This window comes from Sturnira hondurensis, unplaced genomic scaffold (genome assembly GCF_014824575.4).
Source record: "Sturnira hondurensis isolate 20B ecotype Veracruz unplaced genomic scaffold, ASM1482457v3 Scaffold0002638, whole genome shotgun sequence".
Classification (NCBI taxonomy): Eukaryota; Metazoa; Chordata; class Mammalia; order Chiroptera; family Phyllostomidae; genus Sturnira; species Sturnira hondurensis.
In genome coordinates this window covers 5,589,646-5,615,074 of record NW_028075269.1, presented here as the reverse complement: position 1 = coordinate 5,615,074, position 25,429 = coordinate 5,589,646, and the positions used below count along the sequence as shown (strand labels likewise).

Here is a 25,429-nt window from a genome sequence, read left to right as displayed (position 1 = left end):
GGCTCAGTTGAGAACCATTGTTACCCAAACTACAATATCATTTCCCCACATTACTATGGAAAGGAGCAGAAAAGAAAAATAACTTCAGGGAAAATGCTTTTATCATTTTCTTAACAACAACAAATAAATTAAACCCACAAATAAGCAAAACATACAAAGCAACGACAGTGAAACTGTCCTCTTCCGTAACTTCTTAAGCTAGGAAATGAAAAAGTGTCCCCCCACCCCCCCAAAAGGAGAGGTCTTGATGATGAGTGCTGAGAGAAGCGGTAAGGTGCAAGACAGGCACTTGTGGCCTGTGGTACAGTTTGAGATTCAGGAGAGAAGTGTGATCACCTGTGGAAGGTGAGCCTGAGGACTGGCGGGTTAAACCTACTCAGTTTGATGCACTGGGCTTGGACAAAGGACATGGAATAAAGAGTAGGAGTTCTGATTTTATTTTAACAAGGAACCTTTAGTCTTTATTCCAATAAATTTCACAATGTTAGATCAGTGGCCAAATTATTTTATTACTATTCATAAAAAAAAACCAGAACAGAATACAAGCCATAAATCAGGATGCAGAATTGACGCTTTTGTGATGGGTCGGGGTAGGAGTAACAGAACGACAATGAAGAGCCCCTGGTTTGGCCACAGTTATGAAATTGTCCAAAGTGTTGGCATAGATACAAAAAGTCTGCTGTCAGCAAATAAAAGCTAAGTGCAACAATGTAGAAAATATTTATTTTGAAATGTTCTGTTCACATCCAGTGCCTGCAAGCATCTTTCCCATGTTCTCCCTTTATATTACTGGTAGTGACATGGATTAGGAAGCCAAGGGGACCGAAAAGACCCAGATCCCAGCTCTGGTTCCTGTTTAACTATAGGTTGGCATGTGGGTTGTGGTTTAATTCTCTGGGCTTCAGATTCCTTAGAGTGAAATGGAAGATAGTATCTACTTCAGAAAATTGTGAAAATGAAATAAAGAACAAATAATACAGTCGAGGCTTTTAGTAATTTCAAGGGTTTTCCTTTTTTTTTTTTTTGTTTGCCGGTGACCGCTGTGATCCCTAAGGCCATTCAAATTCTCGAAGAGGTAGGGAATGTACACATTTTATGAGACATTCTTGGAGCAGTGGTAGGGGCTGGGTCATTGAAGTCTAGATAGGATAGCATCTTCTGCAATTCATTAAGTTGCTGAAATCACTGGGGGCAAGAAATTGAGTTTTTCAATCCTTTGTTTACTAACAGATGAGGTCTTACCATAGATTCTGGCAGCAAACTCCAAGGCCAACAGGGCCGGGGAAGGCCTTTGGCAAACTGGGGAGTGGACACATGCTGTCTTCAAGGAGCAGCCTCTGCTTTGGACCAGCAGGTTGTCAGCACGCAGGAATTTAGGCTCAGTTGTTGCCAGACTTGATTTTTTCAAGAAATGTCAGATCCATATGTAATGTAAAATCTCCCCGTTTTTAAAGTATTGGTGACTAATATCTTCTTCAAATATCACCTAGCCCCAGCAAAACACATCTAAATGCAGTCTGTGTGCTACCAGTTTCCAACCTTCGGGTTTTGAAGGCCCTTTCTCCTTTCAGTGCTCTCTGCTCTACGAGCCCAAGAATCATTGTCTTCACTGCACATAGAGGCTCACCCTAAAGACGAGAAATGACGTCATGCCCCCACTCCCAGGTAAGTATTTTCTGTTGTTAGTGTTTCGTCATCCGTAATTAGTTTTTCCTCCCAGCAATTCCTAGGCACACCGCTTCTTATTCCAAAGTTACAATAAAGTATATTTTTTTGTTACTTGCTTAAGTTCACAGACTTAATTTTCTGCATGTTCATTTTATCTTTTTTATTTTTAAACACATCTGGTGGCTGGATTCAATCCTCCAGGGTCTGATTTTATTTTTCACCAACTCTTGGGAGGTAAAACTTTAATGACTTTTAACATTTGTAGAGCTGAATATTTTATAAAAATCTTGAAGAAACACAGTCTTCCACCCCATTTGTTATGGACTGAATTGTGTCTCCCCACGATTCACATGAGGAAGCCCTAACTAACGCTCAATGTGACTCTATCGGGAGAGAGCGCCTGTAAGGAGGCAATCAAGGTTAAGTTCCAAGTGCGGGGCCTCTAGGCCTGGTAAGAAGAGGAGCAGACACTTTTCTCCTGTGGGTGCACAGAAGAAAGCCCGTGTGAGGAGATGTGAGACAGTGGCCATCTGCAGGCCAGGAGGAGAGGTCGCTCCAGAAACCAACCCTGCTGGCACTTTGATCTTGAACGTCTGGCCTTCCAAACCGCCAGGAAGTAAATTTCTGTTCTTTAAGCCACCCAGTCTTAAAGGTGTATATTAGGCAAACTAATATACACCTATAACTAGACTGCTGTCTTTGGGCTTTTAGACCTCTTAAGAATTCCAGTGATTCTCACTAGAAATCTCACTTTTAGACTCAGCTTCTTAGCTGACTTTCTGCTCAAGACAGCCTGGAAATTTCTGTATCTCCAACCAAAACGGGACCCCTTCTGAGAAGTATATTAAACTTTATACATAATGTCAGAATATCAACTATTTGGTGACTCACCCATAAAATGTGAGATAAAGAAAACCAATCCTTTTCCCAAGCCTTAAAATTTCTCCGCGTTTGCTGGATGCTCCAGTGAGTCGCACTATGCCTACTCTCTTGAGGCTGGAGAGCCACTTGCGTGCGTGTTCGTCGCTTTTTAAGACATCTTCAAAATTCAGAGTAGGGAGCTGGAGTTCTGAGCCCCAATACTGACATTCTGTGAATTAAGAAAATGAAGAAACCAGATGACATTACACTGTTTTTAAGCACAATGATAACCTCAGAGAAGGGACAAGTTCCATGAAGTCGACCTTTGACTTACCATGGAATCTATGAAATTTTAGTCGTATTACAAATGCCCAAGTGACCATATTTCCTCCCTGGGACCACGCTGGTCAGTCTACTTACGTGCCCCCCTGCTTACTACTATGCCTGACCCATGACAGGTATTCATTATGTCACATTTGTTGAGAGAATGTAGATTAGCTTATGGACGGCTCTTGGTCTGTATGTGCTTAGAACTTCTCTGTCTGGACACTGTTTAGAAATAAACCTGAATACTGTGTTTTAGCAACCAAGTCTTATTGCTGAATTCCAAGTAGATGATAAAATCAGAACGGTGGACTAGAACATCACATGCCTAGTCCTGGGAGTGGGGGAGGTGTTTCCCAGGAGAGGTACAGTTCCTTCTTTCTTACATCATCTGATAAGAAGCTTTCTCTGGGGTTGACTTGTACTTTGGAGTCAACAAAATCTGGCTATGGGGGAAGGGAAGATAAAGAGTGTGCTCCTGGGGTGCTCGGACACCTTGGTGACAAAGCCACAGGAGACAAAGTCAGATGCATTCTTTGATTCTTTATGATTAAATTGCCCACTAAAATGTGTACTTAAAAGAAAACACAAAGGAAAACAAATACAAAAAAGAATTTGACTGTAAACCAGGATCTCCCAAAGGAGGTGGAACACAAAGAAAATAACTCAGATATTACAAGTGCATTCAGAAAAGACTTAAGTCTAGCCAGTTACTTTGATTTCGTTGTTTCTCAGGAATAAATCTGCATCAGAAAGGCAAACCTTCCTAACAAGTGACAGCATGAGAATTCATGATCTCAACACCATCTAAGCAATGCCTCAATTTTCTAACCGGGGAATATTTTTCATGTTAGAGAACACAACCTGAACAGCCCCCTTCCCGTTTATGAATGAGAGATTGGTCAATGTCCCCTTGTTGTAGTTGTAGACTGGAAATCGTTCCCTCTCGTGTCAACATGGCTATTTGTGTAGAAACAAGGATTTCTTGGCAGTCAGTGAGTGGCCTTAGGAATGAAAAGACACAGGCAGGTGCAGGAAGCCACTTCCTGCTCTTCTACCAGCTGGTGACATAGGGACATTTGCAGAAGTGAGTAGGTGTGTGTATGTGGGAAGACCCAGGCAGACGACACATGCATATATTACCAAAGTTTCTGGGTCATTGAGCCTAACAGCTTGCATGAGGCAACACTTCTGGGCCTTAAGTTGCAAACTGTAAATTAGGCCTTCCTGGTTACTGAATTCTTTTTGGACTATAGTTATGTTCTTTAGTATCGAATACATTCCACAGGCCAAAGTGACTTATTGTATCTTCTGAGGAAGTCAAGTTTATATCCAGTTAATGATTCCTAATTGCCCCCTTTAACTCTTCTCTCTCTCTTTGGGACCAACCAGACCTCAAAGAACAATAACCTTACTTCTTTCTTCTTATCTTTTTTTAAAGCATTGCTTATCGAGTGCTTCTTACATTTGAGAGAACCTTAGAATTTAATATCAACCAAATCACTTGGGCAGAGAGAAACAGCTCAGCATATGGGTCATTTTGTGTCACACCAAAGGGGGTTGGCTAAAGCAAGCGCAGACAAGGAGGTGTGAAGGTTTGGGGATAATGATCATACTCTTTTCTTTTTGGAGAGGGGGTGGTTTAACATACACATTTTTGGTATTCCTTGATTATATCAGCTACTTAACAATTATTTGTCGGTTTATCTTTTCAATAAGCCTAATGTTTTACCATGTTATAAGTAAGACATTGTGCTAAGCAATAGGTTTTATGTTGCTCATAATCTGTGGGAGAGCAGGACATGGGAACTGACACTTAAAACACAGTGTGATAGAAGCTGTAGTTGAAATATGTTCAGGACACCAGAGAGGTATCCTATCTTCTGATCGGATAGCCCCCTTATGCTCTTTCTGGGGTGCTAGCTACTCTTTACACGCATCAAGGGCCCCAGGTCTGCTTCTCATGCCTCAACCATTCCTTCTAAAATCAAACAGGAGTGGTTTTACACAAAAGAGACTCTTCTCAAAGGGACAATCTGCTTGGTGTGTTCTCAACGTTCAGTTATGCGGTTGTTTGCTTTGCCATCCCATTTGTTCTTTCTATTTAAAGTTTCCAGGTTGTAATATCTGATACTAATCAAGAGAGTATTGCAGAAAGAAGGTTATAAATAAAGGAAGGTGATAAATGTTATAACTAATGCCTGACTAGACAAGTCATTTGGCTTCCAGTTAGGAGAAAACTTTCCTGGGCGAATGTCAGCATTAAGGACGTAATAACAAATCACCATCTCCTCTTTCCAAAGCTTACTCTAAGCAGACGATAGCTAGAAACTTAAACGGTATTTAAAACAGTGTTAGTTGATTGACCCCAAATGAAAAGCACAAGCCCACAGAGGGTTAGAGGTGGGCGGATGCGATGTTGGAGACTCCTCCGGTGTTTGCACACTGACTAGGATTTCCCATCGTCATCAGTTCTCACTATTGAACAACAGGATTGCCTAAACCACGACTGGAGGTCCTCCTAGCTTTCAGACACTGTGAAAACCTGGCTGAGGGCAGGTCTTTCATTCCTCTGTAGACTCTCAGGTAGATTAGTATCATCTACATGGCCATATAGCAAATGGGTTGATTACAGAGTTAAATAATCTGCTGATGAACCTTTGCTTTGATATTTAGAAGAATATCTTATGTCCTGTAGAGAACAAACCAGCCTGCAGAGTTGGTGTTGGTCCGAGGCTACAGTGTTGTCAGGTAGAACTTCTGAGATGACGGACATATTCTGTGTCTGTGCTGGCTAGTACTGTAGCTGTTGGCACCGACATACGGCTATTGAGACTTGACATGCAGTGAGTGGAACTGAGGAACTAAACTTTTTATTTAATATTAACTGACTTAAATAGTCACATGTGACAGGCACTGTATGTGATGGGACATGAATAAATTAAGAGCCTGGAGGCAAAGAGGCCTAGCTTTAAATAATTTTCCCGACTCTTACCAGCTAGTTTCTTGGTCTCTTCTCTGAGCCTCTGTCTCATAATTTATAAAACAGCCCTAGTTATATTTATATTGCAGGTCTTTCTTTTTTTTTTAAATATTTTATTTATTTATCCTTAGAGGGGAAGGGAAGGAGAGAGGAAGAGAAACATCAATGTATGGTTGCTTCTTGTGCCTCCCCTGCTGGGAACTGGCCCCTGCTGGGAACTGGCCTGCAACCCAGGTATATGCCCTGACTGGGAATCGAACCGCGATCGTCTGGTTCACAGGCCCGTGCTCAATCCACTGAGCTACACCAGCCAGGGCTTACATTGCAGGTCTTTCATTGCCATGCAGTGAGACCGTACAAGGAGCCTCATACAGCGCCTGGCACATGGCAGATTAATAATAATAACAACAACAATAATAATAAATAATAGCTAATATTTGCTGAGTACTTTTTTAGGTGTAGGGAACAGTGCTAGGTTCTTCTTGTATATTATTTCTTTTAACACCCATAATAAATAGATGTGTCAGATGCTTTCAGTATTTTCACATTACAGGGAACGGAACAGAAATCCAAGTCCTGTTGCTAATGATTTGCAGAGCTAGTTAGTCAAATCCAGGTGACCGATTCCAAAGTCTGTAATTTTATCAGCTGCGCAGGAACATTTGAGGCCTTGAAATATTGTTATCCTGTGCATTTTTGTGTTCTGTGTCTGAATGTCCACAGCTTTTTCTGTCCCTTATGAAGGAAATCTACCAGACAAATAAGAAAGCAGAGCCAATTAGAACTAGGAACACTTTGTCTGAACTTGTTCAAGCATGGGTGTTGAGAGATAAACGTTGGCTCCCCGTCAGCACTTCAGACACAGAGAAAACATCCTGAGTCGGCCAAGCAGCCTGCCTTTCACTTTCTGAGAGGGGAGCAGGGGCTTAAAACCGGGCTGGCTTCTCTTAAGCCATGGTTATTTCGGTGACCCGTGTCAGTTTGATTTTATGTAAGGCCGTCATCACTTTCCAGAGAGTCTGGTGACTGTGGCGAGGACATATAATAAAGAGTGAAAAAAAACCATTTTCACTAGGTGTAAATGTTTTCAAAACTTCAAGTTTGTATTTTGACTGCTTTGTGGATTTCAGAAGCACCTGCTTGGGGCACACACGAAACACATCTGTGCACACTCACAGCACGTTTCAGTGAGTTTGTTTCCACGCGAGTCCCCTTCTCACTACAGACTAACCCTCGCACAGACACAACACGCTCTCCAGCACATAAGCAAACACACACAACACCCTCGTTTTAAAAACACAGAGTGAGTAAGAGTCTTCCAATAAGTGTTTTACTATACATGCATAAAATTAGCCATATCCACACCAAGACTCTGGTATAAAGCAAGGCTAACAATACTGTAGACAGCATAGTAGGTAGTACAAATAATTCAGATTCATAGGATTTTACTTTCAGAAAGTATTTACCAAAATGTTTTAAGTTCAGCAAAGTCTACAATTTTCCAACTCTAGTGCCCATTTTGGTGTGCCCTGGTGGGGGCTTGGCAGGGACCAGAGACCAAGGGCCACAGCCCATTGCAGAACTCGTGTCCCAGTACGAGCCACCCAAATACTCAGTAACGCTAACCATGACTTTCAGGGACAGCATGGTGACTAATCAGTTTCTAAATCTACCAGAGCACTTCAAATATAAGGCACTCTACTTTTCATGTGAGATAAGCTACATTTTATTAGCTGCCAGCAAAATCATTCTATGATATCTGCACGGAAACCTCAACATTGACGATGTAGTTTATACCCATTTTTTCAGTCTCCTCCAACTGCAAAGCATAACTCCTGGGCACCCAAAAGAAAACACATTTGGCTAGAGTAAATCATTCGTCAGGAAAACACATTAAAAACAAATTTAAATTTCACACTTGGGTCTGGATACATAAACAGTATGGAAAATGACGGAATATTGAAGGCATGAGCCACCTCGTCCAATTTAACTTACGGCCCCGCTAATAAATACTTCCTTCGAACTTGGGCTTCACACATCATAAAGTTTACGAACAGGCTACATGCTGGCTTTCAAGAAACCGTTTGTACAAGATTTCCTTCTCGGGGTTAAGAATCACATTCCTGAATCCTAAGTTGTATTTTAGAAAGGAAAGGACACAAAGAAGCTCTTCAGTTACAGACTCACGCGCGCAGCATGCTGAGTTGCAATGTGTTATTTCAAGAGTTTCGGACCTTCCGTCCACCTGGAATGAACTGTGCTGTTGGCTCTGAAACAGCGAATATGATGTGCTGGGAATCTGCCAACCCCTTACTATCTTTTCTATAAATACCTTGTAGGGGTCTGGCCCCTCCTCCGCAAAAAAATAAAAATAAAAATAAAAATCTGACCCTTTGTAGAGGAAAGACACCTGCGTAGAAACTGGGCTTTGATTCTTTTCTTTGCACTAAGGGGCCCAGCAGTCTTTGAATGTGCTTTTACTTCTTGTCTAGTGAACTCTGAATGTCTTTCAAGATTCTGGGCATGTGTCCTCCCTTAGACTGAAATTTTCTGCGCCTGAGATGAGGATTTGAATGCAAGTTTGAATGCAAATTCAAATTTATTGAAGTGTCCTGGGTACGCTGTTAGGAGGTAGGGAACTAAAACATGGAAGGAAGCCTCTAGAAGGTTTTAAGGAACAGGTTGTTGCTTTTGGCAACAGGGGCTCAGCACTGCTGGACCTTGTGGCAGTGCTGTAGAATACACTTCAGAGTTGTCTAGGCCAGAATTGTCCAGCACAGGCCACCCATGCCCACCCCTCGCTGGGTGAGGGCCGTTCTTCCGGGCACTCACAGACTCCTGGGTCTTTCTGGACTCTCTGTGTCCCCTGGCCAAGCATGCTCCCTCAGTCAGAGAAAGCCCTCCAGGAGAGTGGCAACTGAGCAGCAGGAAGCTGCTGGCAAGTACAGGGGTACCGAGGGGCTGCAGGGGTCACCTACAGCCTCTACAATGCCTCCTTCAGGACGTGCAAAGGAGGGTTAGGTGTCTGTCCTGTCTGGGCCCCCAGCGCAGATCCACAGAGCAGCCACAGCACTTTTTCAATTATTCAACACACAGTTATGGAAAGCCTGGCGAGGTAAAAGAGATTTCATGAGTGAATACAAATAGAAGTGATGGCTGCCTTTGTGAGGGAAACAGTGAGTGAAAAAGGAAGCCAACAAGTAGGCACATAAAGGTAAACATCTCAGCAAGTGCTATGGGGAATCAGATGAGGTCTATTGGTAATTATTGGGGGATCGATGCAAAACTGACTTGGACATGGTGGCTATGAAAGGACGAGCTAAAGATATGCTATTTAAGCCAAATCCTAAGGGGTGAGAGAAGCCATTCTTCCAAGGGCAAGGGAGCAAGGAGACAAGTATCCTGGTGGGAAGGACAGTAGGAAGATGGGGAGTATCTTAGCTTGTTGGAGGAACTTGAAGTCCCCGAGGTAGAGCACAAGAGGCAACTGGGGCATGTAGCAGATGAGGTGGAAAAGTAGTCGAGGTCAGGCGGGACCTTGACCCCTTCTCTCCCACTAGGACTGCAATCATGTTACAAACTGTGCGGGCCAAGTCATTTATCACCCCTGTTGCCTCTCTCTCCCTCTCCCCAGAATATAGCCCAGGGCTGACACCCAGGAGATTTTCAGAAAATGAGTGTTTTCTGTATCCTGAACAAAAATTTTTACTTTGCCCCTAAAGGACCATCTGGTTGGAGAAAACAGGAACACATGAAACATGAAGTGACACCAAATGGCAGTGTGTGATAAACCCTGGAAAAAACGAGAGCTAACGTTTGTTGAGCACTTACGATGCCAGGTATTCTTCTGACCCATTACAGATGGATTAATTCACGTAGTCCTCACAACAGCCCCATAACAGAGGTTCCATTATTGTTCTCATTTCATAGATGAGGAGATAGGCACAAAGACATTAGTTAATTCACCTAATTACATGCAGCTAATACATGTCAGGACAGGAATACCCATGCAAACAATTTGACTCCACGTAGTAAAAAAGTGTTGCTTGTGGAAGGAAAACAAGCACCAGAGGATGTCAGGAAAGGAAGTGAGTAAGTATCTCAGACTTCCTTAGAGTTGGCAGGGCAAACAGAAAATTTATTTTTACCCTCTGTTGTTACTGAAAGGTAACAGAACAACCTCCTGATCACTTTCAATTACACAGCGCACATCTTCCTACAGAACAGCCCATACTGGTTAAGAGAGTTGTACCTCACCTAACCCTCCCATTGTCTCCAACTGGACAGCTCCTATTGTCACAAGCTTCGTCCTTATGCCGAGGCAGAATCCACCTCTGTTGCCTTTCATCGAAGCCCTGATGCTGTGCTCCAGATTCACACAGAACATGACAATCTTGGAGATGTGTACAAAGACAGTTAATGTGTTACCTTTCCTTTCAAAGACCATATAGCCCCTTTCTTTCCCATGTTTTTCATGTCTTATGGCTCCCAAGCCCTGCACTGCCCTCTCTGGTCTCCTTTGGATCCTGCACTCACGTTCTCGGATGCCCCATGAGAACCTTGCTGCCTTGAGAGAGACCCAAGACTACAGGTGAGACCCGACCTGGTGGGCTCACCACTACATTTTCATTCAGGTAGTCTTGAATGAAAGACCCCTACATTTTCATTCAGGTGGCCCCAATTTAATCAGTCTTTTTTGGGCAGTCTCATACTGATTTGTGAGTCTATATTGACTCATACTGACTTCTCACTTACCCAAGACTTTCCAAAGCTAGTTCATGGAGAACATATTAAGCACATATTGAGATAAAGATATTGCTCCAATTTGATAGAGATATTGTATCAAAGTTAACAGTTTAACATTTGAAGATAACAGAACTGAATTCAAATATGAATTCTGACAGTTCTCATTTGCATGACCCTCCAAAAGTGATATATTCTTTCAGTTCAAGTTCTTCATCTGGAAATCATGGGATGAAAACAACCTGCAGGGTTGCTGTTAAATGAGGTGATATCTATGAAGAACTCATCATAGGGAACTTGATTCAATGCGCACTTGAACCTGAGCATCTGAACACGGCTGGAGGAAAACATACTACAATGACTGATCTTATTGCTCAGCAACTAATCTCTTCTTAACTCATACTCCCCTAGCTGACTGTTTCTCACGTTCTCTTATCTCCAAATCTCCCACACTTCCTCCTCCTACTCATGCTTAGCTGACAACTTTGCTTCTCATTTCAGCAAAAAGTAGGGCTGAAAAGAGAGCTTTCATACACTCCCACCAGCACATTCATCGACCTGCCTGTGTCCGTGTCCTTATCGCCATTTGATGTAACATTGATATATTCGTAAATCTATCGATCACTTTACCAAGATGTAAACTTCTTAGTGGCAAGGCTTTTCTCTGTTTTTCTCACCGTCGCATCCCCAGCACCTAAGACAGTGCCCGGTACATCGCAGACACTCATTATTTGCTAGATAAATTCATAGTAAATAGTAGATGCTCAATAAATGATTACTGATCTTAGTTATTTCCCTAGATTCCGGCTGTCTAATGTGGGAGACAGCCAATGCACAGGCATTGACCATTCATGGCAATAACTGCTGTGACACAGACTGAGGAGCCCACTCAAATGGCTGCAACCACATGGGGTGGGGGGTGCATGTATTTCGTAGAACAGATACTCTTTGGTCAAATCTTGGCTCTGCTAGTTCTTGTCTCTTTGACTTTGGACTAATTACTTCATTTCTCTCACTCTCTCATTTTCCTCATGTGGAAAATGACTATAATTGTAATGCTGCCTTTGTGAAGATGTTTAGAGACCCTGCTTCCTCCTGGTATGAGCACATTTTTCTTTTTAGATACTTTACCTCCCTTGTTGAGATCATCTACTTGCATATGGCCATGAATTGTGCCTCGTTTGAGTCTGGAATTGATTTCCTTCAAGTATTTAGTTCATACATGAAATATAGGCTGGTATTTTTGATCTGTAGCAATCCTTAACCAGTTAGTAGATAACATGGGCATGCTCTCTCAAGTTTGCTGAGCATCCCAGCTTCAGGAAACACTTTGTAGTTGCAGATTGAAACTAGGGTCATAGTGGACCAGTTGTTTTCACTGCCATCCTTAATTTCACTTAAATCAAACTATCTGCCCGGAAGGTAACTTTTTGGCCCAGACTTCGGACCAATGTCTGAAAACTTAAAAATTTCCTCAGGGCAAGGGTTCACTTCTCAGCCACTTTCTTGTTTTTAATCAGAAATAGAACATGACTTTTCTCCATGGAAGGGGGACTCAAGTACAAGATGTTATTATGCCACCGTTGTTTCTCTCTCCTCCTGTTCCAACCCAAATGCTCTTCACAGTGTCTCTGCTCTTATGTCCGTGGCTCTCTAAATTGGAGAAGAGAGGGACGGGAAAGGATCTAGCTGGTTTTTCGGACCCGCAGTGTCCAGGCACTCTGTGATGTACAGTACTTACATTTTATCATTTATTCTTCACATCCCAAAGCTGAGTGGACCACCTCTTTTATTTACAGAAAGAGTGAGTCTCAGATCATTTACAAAATGAAGTCAAGATCACAAAGCAGAGAATCAAAGCCAGATCTATTGACGCCGAAGACAGTTCTCTTTTCATAACACAGCCTTTCAAAGGTGAAGAGCTTTCTTGACATACTACACTTTCACTTTTTCTCCCCTAACAAATTCTAACAGTCTTTTTTGAAAGACATATCTGCTTCCATTATTATATTACAGCCTTGCATTAGTGAAATTATCTTTATTTCTTGGAATGACTTCCTTTCTTGTCTGTAGTTTATGGTTTGGCTCAGGGATAAATATAAATAGAGGGTAGAATCGTGGGTAAAGAGCTTCCCTGGGGTGGGAGCTGGACTTCACAGGATAGACAGGCGAAGGTTAGCCAGACAAAACGAATGGCATAAGGAGAGCATGGATAGAAGTAGGAATTTACATGCCTCTGGAGGTGGCGCCAGATTGTGGGGTGGTTGGAAATCCCCAGGGAAGACTCTGGGCTTCATTGTGCCACAGTGAGAACAGAGCAAAGGGGGACACGAGGTGGTGATGGGCACCAGGACAATGAACCTTCAGAGTTGTGCAAGCTGGAGGTGAACACGAGGCCATGTTATTTCAGTAACCAGACTTGAGATGATAAAAGGCTCCAGCTGAATCGTTGGCAAGAGAGACAACCTACACAATCTTTTCTTCCTATAACCTGTTGAGTAACAGTCTTTTTTTGGCAAACATATGACATATGTGGAATCTTGACAGCCATTGGGGGAAAAGGAGAAAGAGATTTCACTAATGGGATCCAGCATTTTTTTTTTATAAACAAGTATAGTGCTCAAGAGGATCAAGCAGCCTCTTAGGACTGCCCAGTCTCTGTAGTTACTTATACCTGTCATTAAGGAAAACTCATGAACATTGAGTTAATAAGTAAACTGTGGCATTGCCCTTCACTCTACATCGTGTGACTCTAAAAGATAGATAGATACTATTTCTATCATGCAGATAAAGGTTTGGGGGCGTAGAAATGTTAAATAATTTGCTCAGGATCAGAGACCTAGCAATACCTAGGGTCGAGAGCCCTCCTTAACTTTATTGGTACACCATCCTTGTGACTAAAAGCAAAGTTACAAACTGAGAAAAGTAGAGAAGTTTGAGAGAAAGAATATTGATAAGTTAGAGCATCTGTTGAATGGAACAGAGGTTAAAAATTATCTAATATGTTCAACTTGAAATCAGGCAAATCAATAAGGTGTATAAATAACAATGGCAATTTTTTAAAAAATCAATTGTTTTTTATACAGGGATAGAATTGTTTTTTAAATAAAAAAATATTTATTTATTTATTTATTTGCCACGGGCACATTTGTAAATTTGGGACTGAAACTTGAAAAAAAAAATTTAAGTATGATGAAGATACTCATTACCTCCAAACCAAAGTTGTATAGTTCTATGTTCTACTATTTTGAAGAAGCAAAGTAGAACAAGAAGTGAGAGGTAACAGTTTTTCAACCAGTTGTCCTCTGGTAGTTTATTTTCTTTCTTTTTCTTTTTTTCCTTATGAATATCCTGATGTGTAGGCACTAGCAAAAATGGCAGGCTAAATGTATAACATGTGTGTAGGTTTGGTAAGAATAATGCCAGCATATGAAGTGATTTGACTTTACTTCTTGAAATTGCCACACTTTTCAATTTTCTAAATTTATAAATGCTAAATGTGGAGTCCAACTGCCAATGTTATAAAACTCATTTCTGTTCTGCAAGAAAAACTAAGCCTCGTTTCTGAGGAATGGAAGCTTTTCACTCATTGAAGAAAGTTCATTCTGCTTTTACTCTGTTTGAAAAAAGAATGAGAAAATAAGAAGTAAACTTACTCTGGTATAACTACAGAAAGTTGTTTTTCCAGGGAAAAAAGTTAGTGTATTTTCCTTAATTTTTGATGTGGCAAGTTTACTGAAAAAACATGAACAAGAAACGTACAGTAATAATTCTTCCTTGATTTGCTTTAGCTTCTCAAAAATATGCTCAAACTTTTTCACAGCTTTAAACACACCAGCTTTAAAAAAAATACTTAAAAACACATGACCAGGGTATTATTTATTTAAACATTTGAATATTCACTTATTTTTTTAACTGAGGTAAAATTGGTATATAACACTATATTAGTTTTAAGTGTATGGTATAGTAATTTAATCTTGGTATATACTACAAAGTGATTACAGTAAGTGTAGTTAACATCCATCACCGTAAAACTGACCCCCTTCACTCATTTTGCCAGTCCTCCAACCTCCTTCCCCTCTGATAACCAACAATCTATTTTTTGCATCTATGAATTTTAGTTTTGTTTTTTAATTTGTTTTAGAGTCTACATATATGTAAAATTATACAGTACTTGTTTTTCTCTATTGGAATTGTTTCACTTGGCATAATACCCTCTAGATCCATCCATGTTACTGAAAATGGCAAGATTTCCTTTTTATGGTTGTGTAATATTTTCTTGCATGTACATACCACATCTTCTTTATCCATTCATATATCAATGAACACGTAAATTGTTTCCAGACATTGGTTATTATAAATAATATTGCGATGGATATAGGGGTGCATATATCTTTTTGAATTAGTATTTTCATTTAAAAAATAAGTGTGCAGAACTGGAATAGTTAGATCATGTTGTGGTTCTATTTTTAATATTTTTGAGAAATTTTTGTACTGTTTTATATAGTGGCTGTACTGATTCACATTCTTGCCAAAGGTATGTGAGTGTTCCCTCTTCTACACATCTTCTGAAATATGTATTTGTCTTTTTGATAATAGCCATTCTAACAGGCATGAAATATCTCACTGTGGTTTTGATTTTCATTTTCCTGATAATTAATGAAATGTGCCTTTTGGACATCTGTATGTCTTCTTTGGGAAAAAATATCCACTAAGATCTTCTGTTTTTTAGTCAAATTTCTTGGTTAATGAGTTGAGTTCTTTATGTATTTTGAATATTAACCCCTTATCAAATGTAAGACTTGCAAGTATAGTCTCCCATTCAGTAGGTTGCCTTTACTTTTTAATGGTGTTTCCTTTGTTTTATAAAAGCTTTTTATTTTGATGTAGTCTCACTTGATTTTTACTTTTATTGCTTTTGCAGTCAGATCCAAAAATTTAACAAGACTGATATCAAAAAGCTTATCACCTATTTTCTTCTAGGAGTTTTATGTTTTTAAGTCTTACAGTCATGCCCTTTATCCATTTTCAGTTAATTTTTGTGTATGGTGTAAGACAATGGTATAATCTTAGTCTTTTCATATGGCTGTGTAGTTTAAGAAGTTATCTGTTCCCTACTGTATATTCTTGGCTCCTTTCTCATACATTATCTCACCATATTTGCATTGGTTTATTTTGGGGCTCTCTATTCTGTTTAATTGAATCATGGGCCTGATTTTCTGTGCATACCATATTGTTTTGATTAATATAGCTTTGTCATATAGTTTGAAATCTGCACTCAATCTCCAACTTTTTTCTTTTTTCTCAAGCCTGCTTTGGCTACTTGAGCTTTTCCGTGGTTTCATACAGATTTTAGAATTGTTTGTTCTAGTTCTGTGAAAAATGCCATTGGAATTTTCACAGGAATATTGTTGAATCTGTTTAGTACAAACATTGGATGATAATGTGATACTTTTTTATGACGTTAAGTAAAAAAAGATTTTTAAAGAATATGATTAATATGTCTTACCTAAGATTTTAATATATAATAGATAGTGTACAGTCTTTTTAAGTAATTCTCTAATATATCCCATTGTAAAATATACTTATCTTTAACATTTCTCTCTGATGTGGTATGTGTCTTCCAGATGGAAATATGAATGGAGATTGAAAAAGGGCAAAAGGAGGATATTGCCTAGTGTTTACAAGTGAAATGAAAAACTAGGCAGATGACTCTGGCACCAAACGTTAGACTGTGTGTACCTGCTAAGGACACTCTAGAATGCCACAGGACAAATCTTGGGTTGTGAGTCTCCATCTTGGGATCACTGACAGAACAAGGGTGACTCCAACTGTTGTAAGAATGTCAGAACCTTTGCTATTGTGCCAAAGTGTACCAAGTGCAATGCAGAAACTGAGTGTAACAATAACTGATTACAAACAATGTAATTCAAAAAAGAGCAGGATAGGACACATTGGAAGACATCGGTATAGCCCAGAGTAAAAGTGAAGCAAAATATACATGTATGAACTCACTGACATTTAAAATACCCATATTCATTTTATCAAAACCCCAAAGACATATCTATGAAAGTCAGTAGGTCCCTTTCACATAGAAGAGGTACAACAGCACAGAGACTTGTTTCTTGAGCATATGAAGACTTTGAGCTATTCGGCTACCTATGGCTCAGAGGGTGAGCTTGGGTGACCTCAGGGAAGGAATCTTCATTCCTTCTTTTCAGGGACTGTATTAGGGTATGTGACATGGTGGCTTGATTGCTCTGATGCAGCTGCTTCAACAGAGCTGTTCTGAAGTCATTCTGACCCGATAGCTGTGACACCGTTTGGGACGGTCTAAGGCAGCCTGAAAAAACCAACCTCCCATACCTTTTTATAATAACCAAGCACTAGGCGAAACCAATACAATACCTCTGCCCTGCATTGCAGAGTCCTGCCTCTGGGGGTTTAAGAATGGGTGAAGAGGGGGCAAGGCTTAGAGACAGGGGCGAACTACCACAAGGGAGTTAGGTATATTTAACATGTATATTACTTGCTAATTTAAAAAAAAACAGCGATTCTTTCCTTTTTTTAAACCAATATGTAAAAGTACTGCCTGTACCAAAACAATTGTATTCCTTGCATTATAATAAAAATCTTCATCTTCAAGGACACACATGGCCCCTTGCAAGCAAGGGGAGCTCTGTTCCAACCCCCACCCGGCCCCTGTCGTTGGCAAGCCACAGAGATTTAGAGGGCCCAGACTATCATTTGAGAGTTTCCACTCCCTCTTGTGCCCTAGTCCTTTCGAAACAAGAAGGAGTTATGGCCGTGGGCTGAAGGGAGGTAATCTGATGAAAGAGAGGGAGGAGATTTGCCCTGCTATAAGAGGGGCATATCAAATTGAGAGGAAATGTTCTTTTCTGACTATGCAATGTACTCAATCCCTGGACTGCTGAGAAAAACTGAGCATCCTGTCTCCACGGGAAAAAAATCTGCTTAAATTACAAATTTTTAAGTTTCAGTTTGCAGTAACCAATATTACTAAAGTCAGGGAATAATATGCAAATATTTCAGTGTCGATTGAAAGAGATAGAATAAGCCTTTGATCTGATACAGAGTGTTAATTTAAAATTTTATATATATATATATGTATATATATATATATATAACATATTGTATATTATTTTTTTCTATTTCAGTCCCATCAATTATGTTATGGAAATTTTGCATATTGAAGTCAGTCACAAAGATGAATGTGCAATTATGTCAGTTTCACATGGAAGCTAAAGTATAAGTACATAAAAATCTTCATATTTAGAATGTGCTATTAAGTTTTCCACTTTCATCTGTATGTTTGGACATGTACACGTGTTGGTTTCCATCAATCCATTTTTAAGTTGGTAGAGATTAAAGAACAGGACGACCAACCTCCAATCCTGTAAGTCAATATATCTTTTTCTTTAGTGCAAATTCTAACCCCACCCCCGGTGCCACTTCCCTAGTTTAGGCTCTCAATGATTTCACGAGATCATTTCTAGGCCACCCTATGGTCTCCCTGCTCCTGGTCACTCCCCACACCAGTCTCTTCAACACAGGCGACCAGACCAAGACCTTTCTACAACATAGATCCAATCACTTCACTGTCTTTTGTAAAATAAATACAAACCAAGAACCAACGGTGTACAATGGAGAGGGGAGAAATGCAACAAGAGAAAAATGAAGCTAAGGAGACATTTGCAAACTGGTACGGATTTTGAGAGACGATATGCATTTGGTCAAAATGCATGTACACCTCTGAAACCATAAAACACATTCCCCCCACCAAAAAAGCCCAAAGCAATCTTCTCATTAAATTGATAAAGATCTTAAATTCACTTCTCTGGCTTTATAAACCTGAGAACTAATGGAACCGAACATGCTTGAATTCCATGTTGAGGAAACTTCCTTATCTAAGGGTTTAGGACTGAGACTCTAAGTAGGCCCTAAAGCCACTGACGGCTCAGCCCCTTACTTCTTCTCTGTGGCCTGACACTTTTAACTTCACCAGCATTAAATGAATCACAGTTTCCCAAGCCTACCCTGCTATTTCATACTTCCAGGATTTTCCACCGGCCTTTTCCTGTGTCGAAAATTTCCCAACTTTTCACCTTTGCCTGACAACCTGATTCTTCAAAACCTAGCTCAATGATGACCTCCCTTCAGAGGACCGCTTCCTTATCTTTTCAGGTTCCTTCCTCTATGATCAATCTGATATGATTGCCATAATGGACTTGAAATAATGTGTTATACTTATTTGTTTTCATGGCTAGTGAATCCTCCTAGACTTGATAAATCCTTGAGGATGGAACCCATGTCTTTTTAAAGCTTGGTGGTTTTTAAAATAGTCTCCAGCACAAAACAGGTTCCCCATCTATGTGCCACTAAACAGAAAATTATGAGGGTGTGACTATTATCCAAGTCTTCCTTCTGGCGGTGTCTTCCCCATGACAGAGCTTCTTCTGGCTCCTTATCATCTGTCTTGTCAAGTTCGAGTTCAACATCTAGGGCCAAGGGAAGACCAAGGAAAAGTCTACATCTTGATGCCAGATTTTAAAAGGCTTTTCCTCACTCTAAGGAAAGAAGGGAAGAGGAAGGATTGCCCCTGAGGACTAAAAACAAGACAAAATGCTTTCACAAATGTAACTGAGCTTGTTTACATATTCTGGAGTACAAATGTTTGAAAATAGGTGAGCGCAGTGAAATACGTGTCAGATTCTACAGGCAAAAAGCCGTAGAAGCAATATTCCAAAATGGCCCATTATTTCTTCTTTAACCCACCAACCGCACAGCTTGAGAATGTATTTTAAAAACCTGATCTTGTTTTAAACCATTAAAATATTTTTCCAATGCCTAAAGCAGCCGGTTCTCCTTACATTATTCATGGTTGCAGTCTGTCAGTGTGACCAGTTTTTTCCACTGCTTAACTAAGTATAGTACCGTTTCCATTTTGCTACTGCCTGATAGTATGGAGAAATGTAAGCTTATAAACCGCACTTTTCGAGAAATATTCATGGGTTGGGGGGGTGTGGGCCATATCCTTTTACAGTGCTTAACAGCTTAAGCTCTAATAAAAAACTTGTCTTTTATTCCCTGAAATAATCCAGAGAAGAGCCTGCAGGATATTAAGGTAAAATCCCACAGGATTACAAAATTAGGGCAGGGTTAGAGAAAAATATTTTGAGTACCAGATGAAATTTAAAATAAATTAAAAATAATAATACATTAGTGATTCTGCTCTGTGACCCAGTCACTCCTCAGTTGTGTAACTGGGGAGCCCTGGAAGTACCCAGCGAAGCACTCACTTGGGAAGGCAGGAAATATGTACTTTCCTGGGTACCCACAAGGGTTCTTCCAGCTGGCTGGGCTCGATAAAGAGGAAAATGGATTCCTGGTGGTTTAGACAGCAAGCACTGGAAGAAAATCTTGTCAGTTGTCCGAATGGTGAGACTGAAGGGAGAAAAGGAGCTAGTTCTTGACAAGACTGGCCTATGATTCAACTGGAAGGGGACAATATTGTACCCTGCTGATAACCACAGGCCTAGGTGAAGATGTGCGGTTCGAGTTGACTAATTAATAACATCTCCGTATCCAGTAAACTGTTTAAAGTCTAGCATTTAAAATGATGGAGAATTACCACATACATTCGAGAATTTCAGTATTGAAAGGAGTAAGGTAATATCTCTATCTTGGGATATGGCCCAGAGTTCCCAGAGAGGAGTTACAAATTCAACAGAGTTCAAAGAGGCAGAAGTCCAGTATTTCTGGTTGATAGTGGAGAAGAAAGTTTAGGGAAACGTGCCTTATTAGTGTGTTTGTAGAAGTCAAGATTCCAGTAAATGTGTAAGAATCTCCATGTTCTTAGAATTTGCCTTTGACCCACATAATCTTATGATATAAATCTTCAGAATACATAGAGAGTAAGTTATTAACACTTTCTACTTTTCTCCAGTGCCTCTGCTTGAGCTATAATTAGTGTGTATCTCCTAAAAGTCATACTTTAAAAAAAGAGCTTTCTATCTATATTATTTACTTTATTTTGTCTCTGCTCAAGGGTAAAGTCTTTTTCAAATCCATTTGTTGCAGATTTTATGAACATTTATGTGGTGACAGATTCTTTTGAGATCCATATAAACCCTCCCATATGTATATGTACATAGGAGTGTACATATATGCACACTCACACATATGTGCACACTCTCATATACACACAATGCTGTATGTGACTTCATGGGGTCCATGGACTGCATACTTCTATCTGTGGGTACCAGGATAGGAATTTCTGCTTAATTGACTTGGTGTAATTCTGGACTTAGGTAAAATTATTAAGAAGGGCAACTCTGGTTTGTTTCATAGTTTTGTAGTGATCACTTTTGGGTTGTTTGTGGTGTGTCAGGTTTCACAGTATGTGAGAAGGCTACACGTTTGTTATATTTCTTTTCTTCCTGTCTCTTTAGAATGTCTAGAACTGATCTATGTTTCTTTTTATCACTCTCCAAATGATCTGTGTTGGCAAACTGTTGAACATCCCACATAAATTACCATAATATTGTAATGAAAGCACAAGGGTTTGAATTTGCCTCTGAGCAAATTTCTTACTGTACAGTTTAGATATTGAAGACCATGGGAAGGTTACCTGGAAAAAACAATTCTCTTTGGAGCTTTTCTCTGGCTTGCTGTGAAAAGCATCTTTTCTTCAGCCAATCAGCTTCAAATTCACTGTAATGTTCATTTGGCCATGTGATAAGAACCTGATAACACAGAAAGCAAGTATCACTTACACGTATATTATGCTTCGATATACTTTAGTTTCTCACTGTTGCCCTGTTTCTTAATGTTATTTAAATAATCAGGGAATTCACTTCTTTTCTCTCTTTTTTTTTCCTTATAAACACACAGGCATAGAATAAGCTTTTGGAAAACAAGGGTTCTGAAAGTCAAGGGGATCCCTCTGAGTTCTGAGGCCCCTTAAATATCACACAAGAAATAAATCCTGGCTAGAATGGACATTCTTATTCTATATTCTCTAAATCTGTGGTTTCCAAACTTTCTGTGATGACTTGAAGTTAGATATCACTTAACATTCCTGCCCAGAGTGTCAGAAGTAGTAATGATGTGACCATACAGATAAAAACAACAGCATAAAAGTAGCAGCACTTTGAGTGCATCCTGTAAAACGAGCAGTGCAGACACACCTCACGAGTCCTCATGCAATGCCAGGGAGAAGGCACTACTACCACTCACATCACTTCAGGGGAGGAGTGTAAGAGTAAATGCTATTTCTATGGCCACACNTTAAATATCACACAAGAAATAAATCCTGGCTAGAATGGACATTCTTATTCTATATTCTCTAAATCTGTGGTTTCCAAACTTTCTGTGATGACTTGAAGTTAGATATCACTTAACATTCCTGCCCAGAGTGTCAGAAGTAGTAATGATGTGACCATACAGATAAAAACAACAGCACAAAAGTAGCAGCACTTTGAGTGCATCCTGTAAAACGAGCAGTGCAGACACACCTCACGAATCCTCATGCAATGCCAGGGAGAAGGCACTACTACCACTCACATCACTTCGGGGAGGAGTGTAAGAGTAAATGTTATTTCTATGGCCACACAGCTACCGAGCAGTGAACTCTGGGAGTACGTCCTCAAGTGGAGATGAAGACAAGAGTGGGAGGAGGGTGACTTGTTGGTCACATTTGCTTTTCTGTAACTATGCTAATAAATTTGGAAGGAAGACACACTAAACGGTGGCCACATGTGGTTTGTGGTTTTGAGAGCTATGCTTTTGGGACTCCTAGAAGAAACCTTGTACATTTACTCACTAATTTGAATGCTTATTATATGCTAGACACTGTGTTAAACACTTTTACCCATATTATCTCTGTGAAACCTCCTCATTTCAGCTCTCTGAACAACTTCTGGTGGTATACCTATCTTACAGATGAGTAAACTGAGGCCCAGAAGCCTTCTTCTTTTATAGAAATAGTTTGTATCTTCAAAGCTCTCACTCACAGCCTACTGTCTGGTGTAGCTCAGTGGATTGAGCACAAGTCTGCGAACCACACAATCGCTGTTTGATTCCCAGTCAGGGCGCATGCCAAGGCTGCAGGCCAGTTCCCAGCAGGGGACTCATGAGAGACAACCATACACTGATATTTCTCTCCCTCTCTCCTTTCCTTCCCCTCTAAAGATAAATAAATAAAATCTTTAAGAAAAAGCTGTCACTCACTGAAGGAGTAATGAGTAACACTGTATATTTTATTAAAAAATAGTAGCAGTAATGAAAATGGTAATGATAACAACAGAAATCTTTCATTTACTGAGCAGGCTTACTTTGTACCAAGCACGATGCAAACCCGGTAATACGTACGGTCAAATGAAAAAAAATTATTATAAATGATTGGAGACTAACGCCTACATTTATCTTAGGAGAGAAGGGAGAAATGGAAATAATTTAGAGGTAGTTACCCTTTTTCTGTCAAATGACACGTCTTTAATACCAATGTTCACGTCAAGAGATTCCACAAGAAATTTCCGTGCTTTTGCAGAATCCAGGTAGCAGTAAGGGCACTGGCAGTTGTCCCTGAGCCACACGGCCGGGTAGAATGACTCTGTGCCGTCGTGCCAGAGAATCTGCATCAAATGAGCCCCGTCCAGCACTTCCGCCTTCTGGATGGCACAGTGCATGTTTCTGGTCCTTGCCGGCAGATCTTGTCAGACACCTGCTGTGACAAATCAGCATTAAAAGGAATCCCAGGCAGATTCAGGTCTGAACTTGATCTCTAAGAGTGTGAACCGTTCAAGTGGACTCTGGCTTTGGCTATTTGCTCAGCTGCCAGAGTTTGAACTTTGACTTATTAATGCTGGGACTCTTGTCCTGGAAGAGTATTTCATAGGCTGTAAACAGAAACACAGTAACTAAGAGTCAGTGAGATAAATGTGCTGAGTCAGGTTCCAAATGAAAAGAATCCCTTGCTTTTCTCACAGACATGTCAGATAATAAGTTCACAAACAATGACAAGTATACTTTTATATTTGCATAAAAACTTTTAAGGGAGAAAAATGCTCTGCACATTGGAAGCATAAAAATGATACCTGTACTATTTTAACTGATGTGCAATTGCACATGCCTTTTGAAAAAAATGTTTCTATGATACAAAATGAGTAAACTTCTTTTAATAAGAGAATACTAATGCAATTTTAAAATTTTAAAAGGTACTGCAATCCAGTACATTGGACTGCTTCTATTGTATCACTTTTTTTTTACTTATATAGTCCATTTTCTCAGTGTAATATAAAAGTTCCTAGGCAAGGAACTGTTGGTTTGTTCTCTGAGATTTTCTGTTTTAATAAAGTGTGCCTTGATATTTTGGTTAGCTTACTCTAACCCTTTACTGAATACTTTCATATGTTTACTTGGAAATGCGTCACTTCTTTTTGTTAAGAAATTCACCAAATTTAAGAACATGCAGTACTGACAGAAAAGGAAATCAAGTGAAACAGAGGCCCCGTGGCACTGTGGACGGAGCACCTCAGTGCTGACTCTGATTCCAGTCATGACTATGAATTTGACCTTCAGAAGTCCTATCAGTGTTCTAAATCTCACTTTCTTCCACAGAAATTCTGTTTCTCAAGTCCTAGAACATAATACATGAACTTCTTCATTTCTTCCACATTATAATTAGCTCATCATTAATAGGAGGTCACATGTGACAATGGACTTTATTGTCTTGGATGAAGGAGAGGCACACACACACACACACACACACACACACACAGTGACTAGAACAAGTATCTCCCGTGTACCAGACACTGCCGCTGTCAACAAAGGGTTCAGTGACAAGCAAAACAAAGCAGCTTCCTGTCTTTCTTGAACTTATAGATTGGAAAGTTTTATACATCATTAAAAATACTTAAAAATACTTTCCACAACATTAAAGTAAAACAGCTTCTATAAGTGGTTGTTTTGCATACCCTTCCTCAAATCATTAGCTTGGATAATGTAGTCACGTTATGAAGCAGAGCCAACACACACACACACACACACACACACAAAAGACTGCTTTCTTCATTTAGCTAACTCCCTCTAAAGTTATCTAATGATGAGAAGAAAATGGATTTCATTGGGATTCATGCTTATTCCTACTTGAAAACTCGTATCTACTTTTCCTCTCCTTCTCTCTTTTTTTAAGATTTTATTTATTTTTAGAAAGAAGGAGAGAAACATGGATGTCAAGAGAACATGGATGGGTTGCCTCTCAAATGCACTCTGAGAGGGGACTGAACACACAACCCAGGTATGTGCCTTGGCCAGGAATTGAACCTGTGACTTTTCAGGGTTCTATTTTCTCTTCGTAATTTATATAGCAACGGGAGAGTATTATTACCTAAAAATTATCAAAACTATAATGTAGTCAAACCTGGGTGTTTATCCCATAGGTTCAAAAGGAGGCCCTCAGGAAGTCCGAGTATCAGTCTCTCTGTGGAATGAGCAGTGAATTTAGCTTTCCTGTTCGAAAGGGAGGCTGGCAGGTACTCTCATGTAAATGGTTTCAAAGGGCAGCGATGATTCCAGTAAGTCTGGTATAATATAACTACTCATTAAATAGTGCATGACACACGTGGACAGAATGGAAAGTGTAGTAAATTTTTATCTCAGTCAAGGGTTGGCAACTCTTTGTAAAAGGGCAGATACTACATAATTCAGGTTTGCAGGCTACATACAGTCTCTATTACATATTGTTTTATTTTTCTAAACACTATAAGAATGAAAACACTATTCTTACCTCATGGGCTGTGGAAAAATAGGCTGTAAGCCGTATCTGGT

General features: G+C 39.9%; 1 protein-coding gene across 2 annotated transcripts in view; it reads right to left on the bottom strand.

Annotated features, from left to right (window-relative positions):
• Positions 1–25,429, bottom strand: part of BBOX1 (gamma-butyrobetaine hydroxylase 1) — a 55,823-nt gene that overhangs the window by 22,051 nt on the left and 8,343 nt on the right. The window contains exons 2-4 of one of the 2 annotated variants that reach the window (XM_037040416.1): positions 23,071–23,324; positions 21,231–21,345; positions 2,560–2,758 (exon numbers count right to left, since the gene is read on the bottom strand). In XM_037040416.1, the coding sequence (XP_036896311.1) occupies positions 2,560–2,758; positions 21,231–21,345; positions 23,071–23,289 (533 nt within the window). In that variant the 5' untranslated portion in view covers positions 23,290–23,324. Of the gene's footprint in view, positions 1–2,559; positions 2,759–21,230; positions 21,346–23,070; positions 23,381–25,429 lie in introns of those variants that run through there. The other variant, XM_037040417.1, reaches the window with a different exon arrangement.